The following is a 23,087-nucleotide window of genomic DNA, read 5'->3' as shown; positions in this document are numbered from 1 at the left end:
AGGTGATGGACAAAAAACAAGACAGGAAGTCCTCTCCCAGGCATAATCTCTGACAGGTAAGGCTTCAGTTTTTGTAGCAAACCATGAACCACAAGAAAGAGGGGGCAGGATATCTGTATCCAATCACCGGAAGGTGGCAGCGTAACCCTATTATCATATATATGAATATGCTCTGTGTCCCCTGATGTTTTATAAAGAAAATATTTGAATCTCTACTGAGATAACCTTAAAGAACCCTAAAATGAGGGTGATGTAATTACTGCTTAAATCTTAGGAATACACTTATGCCCCGTACACACGACCAGTTTTACCGTCGGAAAAAGTCAGATGAGAGCTTTTGGCCGGGAATCCCGACCATGTGTATGCTCCATCTGACTTTTTCCCACAGGAAAACTGCCAAAAAAAAAAAAAGAGCAGGATCTCTTTTTTCCTGTCAGGAAAAATCCTAGCGGGAAAACGGTAGTCTGTATGCAATTTCAATGCGCAAAAAAACGAGCATGCTCAGAATCAAGTCGACGCATGCTCAGAAGCATTGAACTTAAATTTTCTTGGCTCGTCGTAGTGTTGCAAGTCACCGCGTTTTTGACTGTTGGAATTTGGTGTGACCATGTGTATGCAAGACAAACTTGAGCGAAATTCCGTCGGGAAAACCATTGTTTTTCTCCCCCAACCCCCCCCCCCCCCCCAACAAGAAAAGCGGTCGTGTGTACGGGGGATAAGGCTACTCTAGTTATAATGAAGACAGATAGTTCCACTTATCAACCCGTTTGAATGAATATCTTCAGAACAGAGAAAATAGGAATATGCAAAAATGCTTGTGAAAATCCTTGCATCACCACCAAGGATTTCTTTTTATATCAGATATTTTTTCCAGTTTTAAGCAGGACTCTCAAAAAATAAAATGCATCCCATGGTAGTCGATGCTCTGGTCCTCTTCTCTCCATTGTCAGAATGTGGATGGGCCTGCATTATACATGATGACTTTAGCAAGGGCTGGTGACATGACTACTTGGGGACCAACAGGAGAAAGAGGCTTTGGGAGATCGGTCCTCACAACAGGAACTGACAGGGTAGAAGATTGCAGGATTGAGGTAACTAATCCTCTGTTTTAATTCTCCCCTTTGTTTTTGTAGCTGCTGACTTTTAATATATTTTCTCTCGTGGAACTCCGCTTGTCCAGTTCTGCTCATTGCTATTAAATACAATGCTATTAGCAGTCACTTATTATATTTGTATTTAATGTATAGCTGTGCACCAGTTTTATTTTAAACCTGATACAAAATATTAGGTTTTTAATTACCAAATATTCAGTTCATGCATCTTTCATTATTTAATTACATATTTATCAAAACATCAACAAGAATATTCACTCATTTATTGACGTTCAATCCTTAGCAATTAAAGGGTCAAATAAAAGCTGTTATTTCAGTATTGGGTAGATGCTGAATCATTGAAGAATTAATTGCCAAGAGATATAAGAAGCAAGTGGTATACTAAGCCCAGCATTGTAAAACCCCAAAAGATTCAGTTTTGGGTGGACATACCCTTTAGGCTTCACACCATTGCAAATTCAATTCGCAGTAGCAGGAAATTTTGACCGGCTCTCTACGGAGCCGGTGCACATATCTCTGCAGTGAGTCAGGTGCGATTTGCACAAAAACGCTGTGCTTCTTTGGTCTGTTTCAGGTCCGAACTCAGCCCAAAATTCGGCTGAAATCAGACCTGAAAAGGTGAACCAGGACGCACGGACCCCTGCTGTGAGCCGCATGCGGCTCATATGTGAACCCAACTGAATGCTCATAGGAAACATAACAGAGATGATACATACTTAGAAATCATAAAGGGGTGCGAGCAGGCAAGCAGTGTACGGATTCCCTCATGCAGCTACAAGACTTAACAATGCCACTAATTACACATACTGGTGAGCACAAATACAACTAATGATCTGAAGCAAGATACATGTAATTAATGGATATTAGGTAATATATAAGCAGCTGCACAAATTTCTTGCACACAACAAAAAAAGGTAATCTAGAAACAAATGCAGTTTGGTCATTTCTAAGCTAGGCAGCAACGCCAATCAAATGCAAGGCAAGTTCTACTAAAGAGGGATTGGTTAGCAGGAAAATACAGTATTCTGATTATTCCTTCCACACAAGCAGTTGTGTTTAGACTTACATATGGCGTTAGGCAAAACAGAACTCAGACCTCCTACCTTTCTTTTGACCTGAGCATTTCCCTGGAAGTCAGGAAATACATCACACTATTACATGATAATGTCTTTACTTTACTGCAACATATGTATACAAACAGGTATGATTATTATAACATGGAACAAAAAGAATGGTGAGGACCACATCAGTAAAAAAGGACATTCTTTTTTTTCCCTAAACTTAATGAGAATAAAACCACAGATGCAGTTTGACAGTCTGCAACACAATTCCTTAAATTTGTTTTTATTTACAAATAAGTTATTTTTTCCCTTTTGGGTTATAACACAGTAATGGATACAAAATAATTTGAGGGATATATTGACTATTAGATCCCTTTCACACTGGTGTTCAGTCTGTCGACAGCTGAAAGACGAACAGCAATGCATTTCTATGGGCAAACAGATGTAAATGGATGATCATCCGTTAACATCAGTTTACATCCGTGTCCAATTGGGTCAATATTTTTCAACAGAAAAAGCCTCTATTTTTGTGCTGTTTAAAAAAAAACAGAAGGGGACCTAGATGGATTCCATGTAAATGGACAACAATCCATTTTTGCATTGGTTGTTAGGAGCCGACACCCACCGGTGTCCTAACAACAAGTGACTATTTCCTGCTGTCAGCATTTTATTCCAGTAACCAGCTGATAGTCGCTGCAGCACCCACTACCGATGAGTCAGGAACACAAAGAAATGTGTGCGAGGGGAATATAGACAGAAGGGACGAGTCATTGGTTGTTAAAGAGGCAGCACCTGCCAGTACCCCAACAAGCATGACTCACCCCCTGCTGTCAGCTGGAGATTCCCAGTTGACATCAGAATGTAAATAAAATAGCCAAAAAAGTTTTTAAAAAACAGCATGAGGCTCGTGGTTGTGGGGTTGGCTTATCGAAATTTGGAAGCCCCCTTTAACACGGGGGTCCCCAGATCCCGGCCCCCCTGTGTGAATAAATATTGGGTTTGTCAATTAAAAACATCAAGTAAAATAAACATACAACACAGTCTCCTGTAAAAAAATATCCCCCAATGTACATCCACTGTCTCTCATGTCATCCAGTGATGTAGGTCCACATTAATCACAATGAAAAAAAGTCTGCCAACCCACAAAAAATAAAGAAAAAAATATATATATATTTGCCGCCCACCACTCCTGCCATCGCAAAACACCACAACCCTCAGAGGCTAAAGTAAACAAAGTGGTGGATCATCTGTTGCCATCATCAAGTGACCCGCTCCTTCATGATATCACTGACCATATATGGACACATCCATATATGATCAATGATGTCACAAAGGGACTGGGTCGCCCAATGACGTCTCCTTTATTTACTTTAGCAGCTGACGGCATGTGATTGAGGGAATCTCACGCCATTTTTTTTTTGGCGTGAGGTGAGGTCCCCTCAATCCATAGCAGATATATGCTTATGTGAAGTTTTTAAATACATTTTTTACTTTGTATATTAATTATGAATTCAAATTATCCAATTGAGTGGATCATGTTGTATTAATCATTTAGGAATTATGAGCACTGATATATTTTTTTTCGGTTGGAATTAATTGCACAAATTTTTTTCACTTAAAAGGGACAAGTCACTTTTTTTATTTTATTTAGTATTGCAATGGGTACAGAATTCAGGATACAGTAGTAGCAGCAGCAGGCCTGTGATCACCATTAACCAAGCGCAAAAGTTTATTTTATTTAAATAAAATTGCCTGGTGTAATCAGATCTGTAAGTGCTTGCACAATGCATGCATTGTTGCTCCTACTTAGAAAGCTGCTGAGGAAGCGTGGTAATCATAAGACCAGAAGTCTGAAAACTGGCAGGATCATCAGGTTAAAAAAAATGCATACTGATGAAAAGAAGTCTGAAAAAATGACACCATTGGAATAAAAACAAGCTTACAGCCACATGGGCGAGCATAGTATGCTGCATTTAGAGGTGGCAATACACTACAAACTGTCCGATTAGCTGTGGCCAGAACTCTGCAGAAACTGAGGCTCTATTCACACCTAACCACATACATGAGTGGTTTACATGAAAACAGCCGCTGACCATTGGTCATTGATTTGTAGAGTACAAATCAGACATCCACCGCTGACAGGTGCAGCTGGTCACACCAGCTGTATGGCCAGCATTAGTTACACTCTAAAGTAAAACCCCACCCAAGCAACAAAATTCACAGCTGAAATACATATATGAAAACTCTTGTGATTAACACATACCTGTAACACTGCACAGCCAGGATGTGGCGCCACAGTTTACTTTTGCAGCCTAACATGGCAGTTGTGAGTTTACTGTACTATTAACTGGTATTTTTACATTGCCAATATTATCCCTGTGCTCTTCTCTTCGTGTAAGCTGACTAAACACTTCCTCCTTCAATTATCACTTTTAGAAAATGTGAGCTTGGCAGCACTGTACAACTGAATGAGGAAAAAAAAAAAAAAACAGTTCACAGTGCAAAAAATCTAAATGCCATGTCTGATCACCAATGAGGAAAGCATTGTGTGAAGATAACGACAAATGTATAAAGGGTCTCGAGCCTAAAATGACAAACCCTTCTTTGAAAATTTCCTACAAAATATGCTCATTAACAATATATGTTTTCACAACCTTAGATTTTATATACTTCTTGCCTGTTTATCATGCTGTTCCCATGAATAATCCCTTATTCCTGTGTCAGGCTGACAACTGGGATCAGCCACTATAAAAATGGTTGATCAGTACCTGGAAGCTCTGCCGCATCATTATATACAAATCCTTTTCTCAAGTCAAATGCCTCCCAACACAGTGCATGTCATGTATTTTTGCCTAAGCTAAGAGCTTTGTCAGAGCTCAGGCAGAGATACAGCTCACGCACAGGGAGACCTAAGATGAAGACAGGATTACTAATACAGCTCCTTCCCTCCTGCTTCCTACGCCAGCCCTCATGGTAATCTCTGCCCCCAGAAGGAAGGAAACAGCAGCACCAATAGTTAGCAGTCACCTAACCACATGCAACAATTATAAAAGGGTATTCATTTTTCAATTTTCATTTTTCAATTTAAAAAAATTATAGATAGGATAATGCTAAAGGGTTTTATTAAAGTGATTGTAAAGTCATATTTTTTATTTACAATTAAAAAGATGATGTTTTACTTACCTGCTCTGTGCAATAATATTGCACAGAGCACTCGCTTACCTCCTTTTATGGTGTCCCCCGCCAGCACTCTCTGCTTTTTATTCTTTTGAGTGCTCCCTCAACAAATGGTGTGCTGAGGGGACACCCGGATTGTGTGCGTCTATTGGTGCACACAACGTGGCTCAGCCATACCCCTTGCTCCCCCCTCACAGGAATTGCCTATGGCTCCACTGCTCTCAGTGTGTCCTGTGAAAGCAGCTGGGGAGAGTGCTGGATCGATGAGGAGAGGTTGTCTAGGTGTTTAGGGATGTGGGACAGGTAATGGGGTGTTTTTACCCTTAATGCATAGAATGCATTAAAGGTTAAAAACACTTTGGCTGGCTTCAGAACCACTTTAAAAGTACTATCTGGGCCATTTGGTAGTAGATACATTACCATGTACTTTATAGGGCAGTTAACAGAATACTAATAGTAAACTGTGAAGAAATCCTGGTGCTAGCTACAGATCCATCATATTTATACTTCAATGATTAGCACTGTCCTGGAACAAGCATACTTACATTAGATGCTGGATATGGAATTGGGCAATGGTCCACTATGTAGCTATATCACCAGGAAACTGGTCACTGCAAACCACCCACCAAGGCATTCCCTGGCCCACAGCCACATATATACACATCCCTTGCATACATGCAACTGCGGGAGGGCTATGCCTCGTCCACTTATGATTGGCGGTCCATAGTGAGTGACAGCTTTCTGGCAGAAGAGATTAGGGGGGGGTTAAAACTAGGATCTGAACAACCTGAGTTCATTCCTAGTAAGGGTGATAGTCCTGGAGAAAACACCTTAAAAAATAAATAAATAAATAAATAAAAACACAGCACTGGCAGCTCCCTTTAAAACAAACTTCAGGATTTAAATGAATATCTGTTTGTTTTCGAGACAAAGAATGTTGTACATTCAGTGAGGATACATTCTCCAATGTTTATGATATTTAAAATGTTTACTTACTGTGTTTTTCCTTTCCAAAAATGATTGCTTTTCATTCACTTGCAACGTGTATTTGAACTTGCTAGAAAATGTGACTACTCCAGTAGAGACAAATTCCTAGCACAGCCCCCTGGCCTCCTTCCATGTAATGGCTCTTTGACCTTAAAGCGGGGGTTCACGCAAAAAAAAATGCTAACATTACATGGAGCCGACCTATGAGACCGACAGTATGCTGCTGTTTTTTTTTTTTTTTTTTTGTACATACCGTTATAGGGCCATTTTCACCCCCGGCTTTCCCGCGGGAGTGGGCGTTCCTAATCACAGGCTGTGATTGACGTGCTTCCGACCGGCGCATACTGCGCGTCACGAGTTGCCGAAAGAATCCGAACGTCGGTGCGCATGCGCCGTATAGAGCCGCACCGACGTTCGGCTTCTTTCGGCAACTCGTGACGCGCAGTATGCGCCGGTCGGAAGCATGTCAATCACAGCCTGTGATTAGAAACGCCCACTACCGCGGGGAATAGTGATTGACAGGAGAGAAACTGCTGCAGTACTAAGGTAAGGATCGCGATTAAAAAAAACAACGGATTATTTATTGTCTATGCCTGCTAGTTTACTTGAGCCAAAGTCAAAATTTAGGGTGAACCTCCGCTTTAATAACTGCTTTTGATAGCTCAGCTTCTCCACTCCTCACCCCCCACTACAAAAATGTTTACATACCTGTAAGTGAAGGGGAATACTACAGTTTCCCTTGAGTGACAACACTTGAGTCTGATTTCAGAAAGGGCATCAAGTCAAAAAGCAGAGATTTTCAATTCGTTGCTCTTACCTGATTGAGGTATTTACGATAATCCTGGCGCAATTCTTCCTTCAGTTTATGCTTTTTCCTCTCATAGTCCTCTCCAAGAGGCAAACTCATTCCATAGCCGGGATCTAAAAGAACAATACAATCAAAAACATCAACAGTTGAAGTCCATGCTCGCTTTACATCAGGGGTCTCAAACTGGCGGCCCTCCAGCTGTTGCAAAACTACAAGTCCTATGAGGCATTGCAAGGCTGACAGTTACAAGCATGACTCCCTCAAGTAGAGGCATGATGTGACTTGTAGTTCCGCAACAGCTGGAGGGCCACCAGTTTGAGACCCTTGCTTTACATGGTCTGATTAAACTTTAGACAGTTGTGTACTCCCATGGGAGGTCTCCAAGTCTCATGGTGGCCCGGGAAAGAAGCCAGAAAGAGGAGCACCTTTCCTCAAAGCCTTTCATTTGTAACCAAGTAATCATTTTATCAGCTTCTGTCAAAAACACAATTCTGCATCATGTGCCATTTAGCTATTACTCTGATCAAGTTATGTCTCTTCTGCAGTAAAACAAATTGACCTGTCTATTCTCAATCATCTTTAGAATGTACACTGATAGTAGCTCAGGGTATATTCTCTGCATACCTCAGTGCTGGAAAAAATAAACTGCAGTGCGCATGCCTCATTCTGTCCTGGCCAATCAAGATGGCCGACCAGGTGAAAAATGTTGGTGTCGGCTAGCTGGCTTAAGCAAAGAGAATATGGCACTGGAGGAATAAATTGTAGTAATAAAATAGAACTAAGCAACATTTTTTTTTTAATTTCAGACAGAGCAAGGGAAGGTTATAATAATAACCCGTCAGATATTTATTTATTTTTGCCCCATTTTGGAGATTTCCCTTCACTTCCTGTCCAAAAGCCAACCAGGAAGTGGTAGGAAATCCCTGCACATTAAGGCCCCTTTCACACTGGGGCGTTTTTCGAGCATTATTCGAGCGAAGCCTCATCTGCAATCCCAATGTGAAAGCCTGAGTGCTTTCAGAGCCCTTTCACACTGCCAGCGCCCGGAAAACGCTGGTAAAGCACCGCTAAGACCCTAAAGTTTTAGGGCGTTTTTGCAGTGCCTCAGTGTGAAAGGGCAAGGCGTTTTTACAGCGCTTTCAGTTCATTTCAATGGAGAGGGGCGTTTTTGGAGAGTTTTTTTCATCGCCCAAAAGCTGTTTCAAAGATGCTGCTTGCAGGACTCCGTGTGAAAGGGTCCATTGAGATGCATGGAGAGCATTTTATGAGCATTTTAATAGCGCTATTTTTAACACTAAAACGCTGTAAAAACACTTCAGTGTGAAAGGGGTCTAATGGAGTTTTTTGGCGACCTCCAGGCCACCAGAACTAGTGTCCCCATTAGAAGATGTCCCCTCTATTACTTTTGTAAGGACAACCCAATATTTCAAATGATAATGGTAAACAGAACAAATAGAGAGGGTGAATCTCCTTAAAGCGGGAACAGACAGCAATAAAAACTGACAAGCGTTCTAATCCATCTCCACTCTGTCCAAAACGAAAAAAATGTTTTGCCTTTAGTTATACTTTAAACTAATGCTATGGAAGGAGAATCTATAGATGTCAAATACAACAACAATTCCTAGAGCCTTCTGGATCATACCCGACTGTTTTACTGGAGCAGTTTCTTTCTGCGACTGTCTTTTTGGGGGAATGTTTTCTTTAGAAACGTAGGCCATTGGTCTTTCTCCATCATGTGTATTCTCAAATCTCTTGCTCTAAAACATACAAGAACATTTTTAAAATAGCACAAGTAACTTTTAAATTACTATAGTTTTAAATTATAGATATTTTTTTAAATAGCATTTTTATTTATTTTTTATTTACTTTTTTTTGTTATTTATAGTGGAAAAATCATATTACAAAAATACAAACTGAATAAGGCTTATTTTTAGCATCGCTTTACCGTGAATATTAACGGTGCTATTCGACCGCTAGCCGGGCCCATTAACCCCCCCCTAGCAGTTGAGAAAGAGTTAAATCCACTGCAAAGCGCCTCTGCGTCCATGGTAAACAGAACAAGTAGAGTTGTTGAATCTGCTTAAGGCTGGGTTCACACTACTACACTACTTTCATCCTACTTTGCTCTGCTACATTGGTCCTACATTTATCCTACATTGGTCCTACATCCATCCTACTTTCATGAACAGGATACTACTTTGGTCCGAATTCAATGATATTCAATGGGTTGAAGTAGGATCAATGTAGGACCAAAAGTAGTACAGGGAGCATTTTCAAAGTCGGACCGACTTGTGTAGGACGCTACAAGACGCTCTCATAGGGAAACATTGAACACAGAGCAAAGTAGGATGAAAGTAGTGTAGTAGTGTGAACCCAGCCTCAGGCTCCATTCACACTAATGCGTTTTTTGATGCATTTTGCGGAAATGCAGGGACATTTTTTAACATGGTTTCCTATGGAACATGTTAACATCAATGCTTTTTTGTGCCTCTGCGTTTTTGGAAAGGGCCGACTTTTTTTCCCACAAAAAGCAGCGTTTTGCATGTAATAGAATTCAATGGACCCACATCCAAAAACGCAAGTACCGCGTTTTTGCCACGATTTGATTGTAAACGTGTTTATAGCTGGTTGTTAGAGGAAATTTAAAAAAAAATAAAAAAATTGCCGGCTGAAAATATTTTTTTTTATAAACAAAAAAAAAAAGCAAATCGCTGTAAAATTGCGTGTCAAAAAACGCAAGCAAGCACTGCAAAAACACTCAAAAGCAACATGCATGGGTGTGAATCAAGCCTAAAGGGGGCACAGAAAGCAATAAAAAATAAAATAAAATTGAAAAGCGTTTCTAATCCCACTCCACTCTATCCAAAACTAAAAAAAATGTTTTTGCCTTTAGTTATATTTTAAGGCAGGAAGGGGGAAATCCTCATGGTGATCAGCTTGTTATCAAACTAGGTGTCCCCTTTGAAAGATTTCCCCTCACTTTCTGATGAATGATCATGGTCACCAACACACATACAGAGCTGATACACAGATTGCATAAAAACACCTGACATATGTTCTAACACTTCTATGCTCACATTTTGAGTCCAAATCTCTATACACTTTGCACTTTCAATCTGGTCACAACTGAACACTGCACAATACCTTTGGCAAACTTCCATAAGCAAAAAGGTGGGACAATCACTCTAATACAGTGCCTTTAAAAAGTATTCATACCCCATGGTATAACAAGGACACATGCAAAAAAGTAGTAGTATAGAGAAGAGTTAGAAATTGCATGAAAGGGCTCATGTACATAGAAGCTGCCTTTCTTGTGAAACACTGCTTTTCCATCTGCACACTTTCAGTTATGTTTAAATTGAAACAGCCGCATTGGACAAGAACACCCATCAAAATGAACCCTAAGACCTCTTACACACTGAGGCGCTCAAAAACTGCCCATAAAATGTTGGGGCGTTTTTTTGGTGCTTTTGCGGCATTAGCGGTGCACTTTTTTTAAGATAAAGAGAGCGCTGGATCGAGATCAGGCAAATATTGAGGCAGATCTCACTGAATATCAATTTTTACCACTTGAGACCCGCGCTGTAGACAAAAGACGTCCACAGCGCGGCTCTCAACTGCCGGGTGGACGTCCCTGGATGTCCTTTTATTTGCATTCCCGGCGCGCAGCGGGGAAAAACTGTGCCAGGCGCATCGCTGAGATGACGATGCGCGTGCCTGGCGGCCGCGATGTCCGTAATCAGTTCATTACTATAGCACTGTTCGCTGTGTAAATGTGAATGGTTCCAAAATAGTGTCAAAAGTGTCCGATGTGTCCGCCGCAATATCGCAGGCCTGACAAAAATCGCAGATCGCCGCCATTACTAGTAAAAAATAAAAATAAAAATCATAAATTATCCCCTATTTTGTAGGCGCTATAACTTTTGCGCAAACCAATCAATAAACGCTTATTGCGATTTTTTTTTTTTACCAAAAATTTGTAGAAGAATACATATCGGCCTAAACTGAGGAACATTTTTTTTTTTTTTTTAATCGGGATATTATTATAACAAAAACTAAAAAATATTGTGTTTTTTTTCCAAATTTTCTGTCTTTTTTGTTTATATTGCAAAAAATAAAAACCGCAAAGGTGATCAAATACCACCAAAATAAATCTCTATTTGTGGGGAAAAAATGATAAAAATATAATTTGGGTACAGTGTTGTATGACCGCGCAATTGTCATTCAAAATGCGTCAGCGCTAAAAGCTGAAAATTGGTCTGGGCAGGAAGTGGGTTTAAGTGCCCAGTAATGAAGTGGTTAAAATAAATTATTGCAGAATCACTGTGTTCTTAAAACAAAACAAAGATATTAGATATTTTTTACCTTAATTTCCATGTACGGTGGATCCTTTTCCAGGATTGCTTTATCTTGAGCAAGCTTTGCCCTCTGCTCTTCAATAAAATATTCAAAATCGTCCCCCATTGTGGAGATATTTCTAATAAAGTATACAGGATAGTGATCAGACATCGAAAATAAGACAACAATAGAAACTAAATTACAGTATTGTCTTGCCTTATCAACTTATTAATTGACTAGTCTGTACTTGAAGCGAAGTTCCACCCTTACATGCCACATTTCAAACATGTCAAAAAACAGACAAAACATTTAGGAATTTGTTTGTTGTAGGGGTCTCCATTGGGGAAATTTTCACTCACTTCCTGTTATGGTGACCTCTGACACTGGAACAGAAAGTGAGGCTATATTATACTCAACAGAAACCTCTCTTATTCTATTAAGTGGGTCAAGCTCAGCCAATGTGAAAGAAACGGAAATTTAATATATAAAAAGGAAAATAAAAATTGATATGGGCACCACAATGAGTTTTTCCCCCTGAAAACACACCTTACTCTTTCCATAGAAAAGTATATTATATATATATAAAGTTTTTTTTTTTTTTTATCTGTTCATAAATGTGTATTAACAGAGTGTATTTGTAATGCTTGTGGTGCACATGCCCATTCCTCTGTTCTTTTTTTAAACAAATGGGGTCTAGAGGTTGTTTCTTCCAAGCAAAATCAGGGCAGGTGGCCACGACTTCTGACGCATTTCACCCCCAACAGGCTTAGTCATAGAGATCCTATGACTAAGCCTGTTGGGGGTGAAATGCGTCAGCAGTCGTGGCCAGTAAAGGTGCACATCCTCACTTTTATGATTCCATTACAATTATCCTGTCAACAATTTGATTTTGCGATGCATCAAGATTACTGCCCATGGTTGTCATCAAAAAAATTCAAGCATTTAGAAGATATTTTATAAAAAAGGACACTCCCTGCATGTAGGAAAGTCTGAACACAGCAGACAACAGTATTTATTAAGAAACAGCAAATACTAAATGGCACAGCCCCCTTTACAATCCACAGCCCCCTACACATTAATCAGCCCCCCCTACACATTACGCAGCCCCTTTACATTACACAGCCGCCCTGCACTCCCGGGAGATCCCCTGCATGCCTCCAAATACCTTGGTTTACAGCAGTGTTTCTCAATTCCAGTCCTCAGGCCCCCCCAACAGGTCAGGTTTTCAGGATTTCCATTATTTTGCACAGGTGATTTGATCAGTTTCACTGCCTTAGTAATCACCACAGCCTTTTCATCTGAGGGAAATCCTGAAAACCTGACCTGTTGGGGGGGGCCTGAGGACTGGAATTGAGAAACACTGGTTTACAGTAACACTTACACAGCGTAAGCAGGATCCATGGCTGGCATAGGGCTGGGGGAAAAAAATGGATTTGAATCGAGTTGCGAGGGCAAATCGATTCAGATTTTGACCAATAGATTTTTTTTTGATTTTTTTTCCCATACGACTGGCGCTCCGCGGACTAGGCCAAAGCCGCGGCCTCGCCTAAAAAATCCTGCCCGCAGCTTGCCGCGACCCTGGGAAAAGGCCAGACGCAGATCGATTCCTTTTCCCAGGATTGCGGTGAGCTGGATTTTTTAGGCGAGGCTGCGTAATAGGCCGAGCCGCGGCCTTGCATAAAAACTTAGGACCGGGGCGGTGTCCATCAGGTTAAAAAAATGTATAGCGTTTACAAAATAGGGGATAGTTTTATGGCATTTTTATTAATATTTTTTTTTTATTACTAATGGCGGCGATCATCGATTTTTTTCGTGACTGCGGCGATACCCGGAAGACACGCTCGGCTCGGCGTGGACCAGGTAAGTTCCCTACCTCGTTCCGAGGTAAGTATTTCATAATGAGTCAATATGCTGTGCATACTAGCTCATTATGGCAAAAGCCTCTTAAGGGGGCGAGCAGGAGTGTCAGGACGCCCACTAACACACAGCTCCTTTCTCTATCTGCAAAGTAGAGAGCATCCCGACACTCCTGCTTGCCCCCTCCCCCTCAAGAGGCTTTCTCCACACCAGGGAGAAAGCCTTGCATTACAGTGGTGAGTTACAGACAGAAGAACAGGAAGTGAGGATTTCTCAGAAGAAATAAGGACATTTAAAAGCAAAATTGAAGGATGAGGTAAGTGAAGGAGGACTGCACTAAGGTAAAGGAAGCTATTTAGGGGGAACAATTCTTTACCTTTACAACCCCTTTAACTAAAGTCTATGGGGGCCTTAAAGCAAGACCACTGAGACTTCTGTGTCCCTATAAAATGCATTATCATAGAGCCAGACTGAATTTACATTCCCATTCATTCTAACTTACAAAAAATGCATCAGGACCATTAGAAATCGATGGCATGGGAGCAGGGTGTAGAAAACTGGTGAGAAATGGTATAGCTTCAATGCATATAGGAAGCAACAAAACAAGTAATAATTTTTAAAAGACTGAGGTTTAAAAAATAAAAAAAAACACACAAGCACAATGAAAATCTGTGAATGTTTCATTAAAACAGTCATGATCTTATATATAACAGACACATATATACATATTGTGGTGTTGTTTTTGTTAGGCTCATGTAGTGCTTTTAGAAAAAGTTTTACCAGTTCAAACTGTATTTTACAGCATGGCAGCCCACTTTTATTAAACAAAATGGAAAGTTCACATAACATCAGTTGCCCGTGCAGGGGGTTCTGCCACATAAACATCAGGTGCCCGTGCAGGGGGTTCTGCCACATAAACATCAGGTGCCCGTGCAGGGGGTTCTGCCACATAAACATCAGGTGCCAGTGCAGGGGGTTCTGCCACATAAACATCAATAGTCAATGTAAAATGCAGAGCCACCTGGCTCCCTTGTCTGCAGCACCGCCAGTCCCTCTGACTGTACCGTCCAGCTCTCCTGGTTATCTCAGATCAATCTTATGTTCAATATGTCATTTTATTTAATAACTATTAATACTGCGAGAATTGTTTTTGTGGGAGAGGGAGATATATGACAGCAAATGTTTCAGAATTTTGCTGATAATCCAGTTTAGAGCAGCAGAGCAAACATTTTGTATTCCTGTCGTTGATCATGGAGCAGAGGTTGCTAGGATGTGGTAAATTCATGCATGCAGATTACTGTTGGAGGTTTCTAGGCAATGAGTGACAACAAAAGGATAAGCCTGCAGTAAACAGCAAGCCGAGCCCTTGTGTGATCAGTTAAGGACCAAGGGATCTTGAAAGCCACCCCGATTGTCCCTTCTCTCCTAACTTTCCACAGCAGACAATGTAACAACACCATACATTATATGAACTGCTCATCTGAGGCAACGCACCAAGAAATGTTGGTGAAGACGAACATTCGGAAATAACTTGTTCTGAATTCTTGTTCAGTAATCCCAAACCACATGCAGTTTTGTGTGTTATAATAGGTTTTCTATTCCACCAACATTACTGTTGAAAACTGTTTATGTTACTATGCAGCACCACAATATGGCACAGTGAAGTGACCACATAGAAATGAAAAGGTTTCTTTTTCCTGCTCCTGTAATAAAGCTGATTTATTATATGGGCAGGAAAGCACACCTATAAGAACAGATCTGCACAGTTCATTCAAACATTGATGGAAAAGCAATGTGAAAACTGTATGGAGCACTCACTGCCTCTCGTGATCCGGGTTCTGCCACACATTAACCTGCTTGTTTTTATTCTTGGATGGTGATCACATGAGGGGCAACCCTTTTGTATGAAGCATGGTATCCACTGAAATGAACCAGCTTCCCATGAGATGTAGATGTTGTGTCTCCCCCCCCCATAGCACTGTGCGGTTCCCCCACCAACCCCCTACATCGGTTCTGTGTCCTGTAGGGACATAAGAGGCTTGTGCAGATTTGTGATCTGTCATTCATCTCCAAGCTTTACAACCTGCAAAAAAAAAAAAAAAAACATACCATGTTGCCAGAGACATTTAAAAAGTCTGTCACTAAAGCTGGCCATAGATAAATCAAAACTTGTCCGGTTCAGCAGGGACCTGCCAAACTTTCATCTGTCTATGGGCAGGTTGCTTGTACAGAAGTCGATCTCTCAATCAAGTTATGTACAACAACCTGTTTGGACATTTTTAGCTGCCAGCTATAGCCAGTAATGCTGATGAGTGTATTCTGACGGTGGGGGAAGCCTCCCTGTTATCAGAATACAATATCTCTGCGGGAAGGAGTCCTCCATCCACCACTAATACGTGGATGGGGGAATACATTTATTTTCTTTCGTTAAACCTGCTGGTTTAACAAAAAAGATATGTTTGGCCTGCCTGACTCGCTAAGGCTGCATTCACACTTGTATGACTCCAAAGACATGCGACTTCGGAGTGCAACTTTGGTTGGGTGCGACTTTGATGCAAATTGTTGTCCCTCTGCAAAGTTGGACCCACTGTTGCATGTAAAACATTCAGGTACGACTTTCATGCAACTTTGATGGCCCTCAAGTTGCATTAAAGTCAGATCAAAGAAGTGCATGAACTACTCTGAAGTCACTGCAGCTTTAAGTCAGATATATATGAATGGTTATCATTGGAAAACACGGAGTCCAAAGACCCATGACAAGTCCAACAAGTATGAATGGGGTGAAAGTACAGAAACCAAAAAAGAAAAGAAACTCAATATCACTGTGGGCCACATTGGCAGTATGGTTTTCCTCAAAGGGCCGGCTGTTTTTGTAGCACTATATATTTATGCAGGGCTTTTTTCCTCAGAGAAAAAGTGCAAGAACTTAACCACACCCCCCATCGAACAGTGGGTGTGGCCAAAATTGCAGTGGGAAAATCTTAAAGGGTCAATAAATACCAGGAGTGCGTTATGTGCAGAGTTCAGGGGTGCGCTACGTAAAGAGTGCAGAGTTCAGGGGTGCGCTACGTAAAGAGTGCAGAGTTCAGGGGTGCGCTACGTAAAGAGTGCAGAGTTCAGGGGTGTGCTACGTACAAAGTGCAGAGTTCAGGGGTGCGCTATGTACAGAGTGCAGAGTTCAGGGGTGCGCTACGTATAGAGTGCATAGTTCACTCACTCGCATGCGCAAGCCCCTGCTCCTCCCTCCTACTGGCCCGGTGGCTGGGGGAGGGAGGCGAGAGGAGGTATCTTGCCCCGCCCCCCCCGAAAAGGTGGCAATTGTGGCTTCCGGAGGGGGGAGAAATCCAATGAGCAGAAGTTCCACTTTTGGGTGGAACTCCGCTTTAAAATCAGATTTGTTTTTATTTAAATCGATTTTTATCAAATTTATTTTAATAAAATGCTTTTGGAGTAAAAATCAATCTAAAGATAGTTTTCTATTTAAAGATACATTAATAATTTAGTTTATTCAGCATGAAATGAAGCTTAGTTATGTAGCATGAGGCTGTATATTCTGCAATATTTACATTTTTGGTAAACTCATTTAATGAATGCAAATTGAGAGAACATGCACTGCATTGATACATTCACACAATTTCACAGTAGCCATGAGTTAAAACAAAGTTCAGGAATATTCCTTTGTCCCTTTGTTTTTCAGATCAATGTACACTACAATCTGTATGACTGAATTGGTTCAGATATCGCTGTTTTAACAGCCTGACAGCTTATTATTCTAAACAGGAAACCTTCATTTAGTTTGAAAATATTAAAGAGTCTAACTACCAGCAAGAATAAGCCCTTAAAATGTAAAGAGCACCTGTCATTTCATATCCATCATGTCAGCTCCTGTAAGGCCCCTTTCACACTGAGGCGTTTTTTTGGGCTAAAAATAGCGCCTGTAAAACGCCCCCCCTCCAGTCCCAGTGTGAAAGCCCGAGTGATTCCACACTGGGGCGCTGTGCTGGCTGGACGTTAAAAAAAGTCCTGCAAGCAGCATCTTTGGTGCGGTGAAGAAGCAGTGTATACACCACTCCTCCACCGCTCCTGCCCATTGAAATGAATGGGCACCGCTACCAAAGCGCCTGCAAAGCGCTTTGGCAGTAGCGCTACATGGGTGCAATTAACCCTTTATTCGGCCTCTAACAGGGGTTAAAAGCATCCGCTAGCGGCCAAATAGCGCCGTTAAAACGACAGTAAAGTGCAGCTTAAACTAGCAGCGTTTTACCGTCAACACCCGCCTGCCCCAGTGTGAAAGCAGCCTTAGCGGGCATCCACTCACCTGCTTGATTTAAATCAAGCCTTTTTACTAGCGATATAAATCAAATCCACCCTGGCAGAAAGTAAAAAATATTGTTTGTTTTTTTAAATTGTTGGTCGCTCTTTGTTTCTAGCACAAGTAATAAAAACCGCACAGGTGATCAAATACGGCAACAAGAAAGCTGTATTTGTGGGGAAAAAAAAGGACATCAATTTTATTTGAATACAGTTTTGCATGACCGTGCAATTGTCAGTTAACCACTTAAGGACCAGCGCACCGCGATATACTTTGACAAAATGGCACGGCTGGGCACAAGGTCGTACATGTACGTCCCCTTTAAGAACCCAGCTGTGACTCGGTCCGAAGCTCCGGTACCTCGCCCGCGGGACCCTATCGCTGGTGAGTGTAAACAAACCTTCCCCGTTCTTCTCTGTGGCAGTGTCAGTGATCATCTGTTCCCTGTCATAGGGAACGACGATCAGTGATGTCACACGTCCCACTTCGCCCCCCTACAGTTAGAATCACTCCCTTAGGGCACACTTAAACCCTTACCACCCTCTAGTGATTAACCCCTTCACTGCCATTGTCATTTTCACAGTAAACAGTGCATTTTTATAAAAAAGAAAAAGTAGAGCTGTGCAACACAAAAAATGATAAAGTGAATTACCATGAGTGTCAAAGCTGACACATCAATAACCAATGTAATGTGAAACAAAGAAAAAAACATATAATAAAATCAAAGTGCATATATAGTCCATTTGTGAACCAACAAAAAAGGAATATCCAATCACTGATGAATCGATATGATAGTACTATAGTAAGATACACAGTGCAGCAACCAGTGAGCAAATAGAAAAAAAAATATTAAAAGCCAGCAGCAGCTGCTGACTTTTAATATCGGCACACTTACCTGTCCTGGGGTCCAGCGCCGTCCGCAGGAGAGCACGAGCCATCCTCGGTGAGGGAACCAGGAAGTGAAGCGCTCCGGCTCCCTACAGTGCATGCGCGAGTCGCGATGCGCCGTGCTGACTGTTATGGGAGCCAAGTGTTTCCCAGAACACAACAGGGGGGGGGGACAGGGGGGGAGGTGACGTCCTGCCCGCAGTCTACCCGCAGACTGTGTGGCCGGAAGTGGGTGCAAATACCTGTCTTTAGACAGGTATCTGCACCCCCCTCCCCCCGGAGGGGGGAGGCTTCTGAATCGCGGGAGTGAAGGTGGAGGGTGGAGCTCCACTTTAAGTGGTTAAAGCAATGCAGTATTGCAAAACATGGCCTGGTTGGGAAGGGGGTAAACCTTCTGGAGCTGAAGAAGTGGTTAAGCTGCATAGGGTGTTTTTCACTGTCAGGGTGGCAAGGATGTGGAACTCCCTTCTAGAATTAGTGGTGTCAGCAGGAAGTATTGATAGAATTAAAGACTCTTGGACATGCATCTTAGTGAACACAATATACAGTACAGGGATATGGGAAGGGATTATCGACATTTTATTTTTTTCCACAAAGTTCTCATTTTAACAAGTTGTGCCTCACACACAGCGTAGGCATACTTAAAAATGACACTCCAAAACACAAACTGCTACTCCTTCCGAGCAGGGCCGTCTTAATAGCATCATGGGCCCCTGGGTAAAGTAATGCTCTGGGGCCCCTACAATGATGACACTGCAGATAAACAGTCATCAAGAAGGTAGGAGGCAGACTGCCTGCCCTGTGTATCTATCACTCTCAGTACCATCATGGGGCCCCCAATTTCGGGGCAGCGTGGGCTCAAGGTAAAGCTGCTTTGGGGAATGTGTAGGGGCCCCCCATCCAGCTGGGGCCCCTGGGCAGCGCCCAGGTGTGACCTCTCATTAAGACAACCCTGCTTCCGAGTATGGGACTACCACATGTATGAGACTTTTTCACAGCCTAGACACACAGAGGGGCCCAAAATCCAAGGAGCACCTTCAGGCTTTCTAGCAGCATAAATGATGCATCTAATTTTCTGACTACCTATCATATCTTTGTAGGCCCTGGAGCAACACAAATACCCACGAACAACACTCACAAAATTACCCAATTTTGGAAAGTAAACACCCTGGGGGAATTTTATAAAAGCCACGGTAAGTCTTTTGAAGACTTTATTCTTTTGCTACAAGTTTTTGGAAAATGTGGAATGAAAATTTTAATTTATTTACATAAATTTTACACAAAGTTATCAATTTAATACACACAGCATGGGAATACTTAGAATTAAACCCCAAAACTCATTCTGCTACTCCTTCCGAGTACGGCCCTACCACATGTGTGACTTTATCAATGTTTGAACTGATTTTGTACCGGACACTGGGGGTTATTTACGAAAGACAAATCCACTTTGCACTACAAGTGCAAACTACAAGTGCAAAGTGCATTCGGAAGTGCAGTCGCTGTAAATCTGAGGGGTAGATCTGAAATGAGGGGAAGCTCTGCTGATTTTATTATCCAATCATGTGCAAGCTAAAATGCTGTTTTTTATTTTCCTTGCCTGTCCCCCTCGGATCTACATACACTGACCCCCCTGACACATACACTGACCCCCCTGACACTCCTGCAGCTTAGCCTTACATACGTAGTGTAGCCCATCTCATTCCGACCACTCCACAGCAGGCTGCATGCACCAGCAAGAGAGAGCCAGGATGGGAGAGCAGCTCCACTGCCCGCCCGTTTACACAGAGCATGCGGGGATCTCCCAGTGCCGCTGCAGTGTCATTCCTGTACCCGGCAGCACCTATGATAGACGTCACATGTCCCGCGGTCTCACCAGTGGGACGTCCATCATAGGAGGCGGGACACTCGGCCGCACTGCATATGCGGGAGATCGTTCCATGTTCCCCGTGAAAACGGCTCTGGGCTAATAATGTTATTAGGATTATCGAGACTCAGGGCTCCAGCCTCCCCTCCCGACGCCATTGCATGTCCCCCTCGGATATACAGCGACTGCACTTCCAAGTGTACTTGACTTTAGTAAATAAACCCCATTGTAATCACAGAGCGTGTTGCCCTCACCCCGCAGCGACATGACATGACGGCCTCCCAGAACTAGCCAGCTGTGCTGTAGCCGTCATTCTATGCATTAAGGTGAAAAACCTTTTTTAGTGCTACAGCCCCCCAGTTTTATTTACCTGGACACTGTCATCCTCTGTCCTGGAACGAGCACACCATCTGTAGCAGGTGTCTCGTGTCCTGATTGAATAGATTGATAGCAGCGCAGCCATTGGCTCCCGCTGCTGCCAATCAAATCCATTGACGCTGCGCCGAGTCCTGCATTCCGTGTAACTAGACAAATGCGGGACTCAGGAGCGCGCCCGCACGGGTGTCCACCAAGGAGAGCGCTTCTCCAACGTGGACACTCGATGCACAGAGAAGCGCCACTGAGGAACCCTAGAAGAGGAAGACCGGGGGCCACTCTGTGCAAAACTAACTGCATAGTGGAGGTAAATATGACGTTTGGTATTTTTTTTTTTTTTTACAACACCTTTAAGAAATAAAATAATAAAATGCACATTTTTTTGGTAGAGCTGGTTCTGATAGAAAGGTGTCAGAACACGCAGTTTGTTGTGTTTGGGGCTTTGTAGGCACAGACCGGTCAGGGTGTCCATTAAGGATGAGCTCCAGCGTGTTCGCATAGCACACGTGCAGAGCCCGCCAAGAAGTGTGCACGGCGCTGTGCTAATCACAGCCAGGGAGACTTTTCCCGATCTCTGCAGCCGAGCATCGGGAAAATGTCTTCCTGGCTGTAATTAGCACAGCGCCGTGCAGTCTTCCTGGCGGGCTCTGCACGTGTACTATGCGAACACGCTGGAGCTCATCCTTAGACCCCTTTCACACTGAGGAGTTTTTCAGGCGGTATAGCGCTGTTATACCGCCTGAAAATCTCCTGCCCAGCAACCTCAATGTGAAAGCCAGAGGGCTTTTACACTGAGGCGATGCGCTGGCAGGAGAGAAAAAAAAATCTCCTGTCAGCAGCATCTTTGGAGCGGTGAGAGGAGCGGTATGTATAACGCTCCTTCCCATTGAAAACAATTTGGAAACCGCGGCAATACCACCTATAATGCGCCTCTATAGATACCGCTCCTTCCCATTAAGGATGAGCTCCAGCGTGTTCGCATGGTACACGTGCAGAGCCCGCCAGGAAGTCTACACGGCGCTGCGCTAATCACAGCCAGGGAGACATTTCCCGATCTCTGCAGTCGAGCATCGGGACAATGTCTCCCTGGCTGTGATTAGCGCAGCGCCGTGCAGACTTCCTGGCGGGCTCTGCATGTGTAGCATGCGAACACGCCGGAGCTCATCCTTACTTCCCATTTAAAACAATGGGAAACCGCGGCAATACCACCCGCAATGTGCCTCCGCAGAGGCGCATTGGGGGCGGTATTAACCCTTTATCGGCCGCTAGCGGGGGTTAATACCACACCGCTAGCAGCCGAATTCCCGCGGCAAATCCTGACGGTATAGCGCCGCTATTTTTAGCGGCACTATGCCGCCACCGCGGCTCCAGCCCCAGTGTGAAAGGGGCCTAAGTGTCCATGCTGACCCGTGTCCTCAGCCAAATGTGTCAGAACGAAGGATGAGCTCTGGCGTGTTCGCATAGAACACGTGCAGAGCCCACCAGGAAGTGTGCACGGCGCTGCGCTAAGAACAGCCAGGGAGACATTTCACGATCCCTGCAGCCGAGCATCGGGACAATGTCTCCCTGACTGTTATTAGCGCAGCGCCGTGCACACTTCCTGGCGGGCTCTGCACGTGTACTATGCGAACACGCCGGAGCTCATCCTTAGTCAGAACTGGACCACACAGCTATGGAAGAAGGCAGCCTGGTGAAATGGTGAATGGTACGGTTAGCGGGCGACGTGGTGAAGGAACACAACACCCAGGGACACAGATAGCAAAAAGAACTGACAGGGGTCATAACCCTCCTGTATTCTATCACACGTGGAAAATAAAGGGCTTGTCCTTTAATTCTACTTTCAATAACCCAGATATGAGACACAGCGCCCCGTGAGACGGGTCATAGAGGAGTATGAGCCTGATAGACGGCCGCCGTATGGTAGACAGACCATGAACACTGAGAGAAGTCCATAGACCGCCCGGTACACACAGCCCGCCTCCCGGTACGGCGCCCCGTATATCATATCCATCCCTCCTCCTCCATATATGTTACAACAGTCACCTCATACCTCACTCTCCGCCGTCCGCCGTCTATGTATAGCCGTTAGCTGTGCGTCTCTGTGGTAACAAGCGCCGCCCTCAACTTCCAGCTGATTCTCTGCCTAAAAGAGAGTCACAGTGCCCCCTAGCTATAGGAGGAGACCATACACCCCTATATCCCTGTGGGTACAAGTCTAGGAAAGCTCTCTACATGACTTCTCATCCATCCTCCGCATCTCCTTCCTTTCTACATTCCGCCAACAGCACCCAGTCATCACAGCGGTTCA

General features: G+C 43.2%; 1 protein-coding gene across 6 annotated transcripts in view; it reads right to left on the bottom strand.

The window, feature by feature from the left end:
- Window positions 1-22,993, bottom strand: part of CSPP1 (centrosome and spindle pole associated protein 1) — a 93,279-nt gene extending 70,286 nt beyond the window's left edge. Inside the window, exons 1-5 of one of the 6 annotated variants that reach the window (XM_040354365.1) lie at window positions 22,830-22,993; window positions 11,511-11,622; window positions 8,788-8,902; window positions 7,155-7,258; window positions 2,216-2,239 (exon numbers count right to left, since the gene is read on the bottom strand). In XM_040354365.1, the coding sequence (XP_040210299.1) occupies window positions 2,216-2,239; window positions 7,155-7,258; window positions 8,788-8,902; window positions 11,511-11,609 (342 nt within the window). In that variant the 5' untranslated portion in view covers window positions 11,610-11,622; window positions 22,830-22,993. The remainder of the gene's footprint in view (window positions 1-2,215; window positions 2,240-7,154; window positions 7,259-8,787; window positions 8,903-11,510; window positions 11,623-22,829) is intronic. The other 5 variants (XM_040354364.1, XM_040354361.1, XM_040354362.1 and 2 more) reach the window with 5 other exon arrangements.
- Window positions 22,994-23,087: the final 94 nt, after the last annotated feature.

The sequence above is a fragment of the Rana temporaria genome, chromosome 5 (assembly GCF_905171775.1).
Source record: "Rana temporaria chromosome 5, aRanTem1.1, whole genome shotgun sequence".
Lineage (NCBI taxonomy): Eukaryota > Metazoa > Chordata > Amphibia > Anura > Ranidae > Rana > Rana temporaria.
Note: the sequence above shows the minus strand (reverse complement) of the source record. Positions and strands in the feature narration are given on the sequence as shown.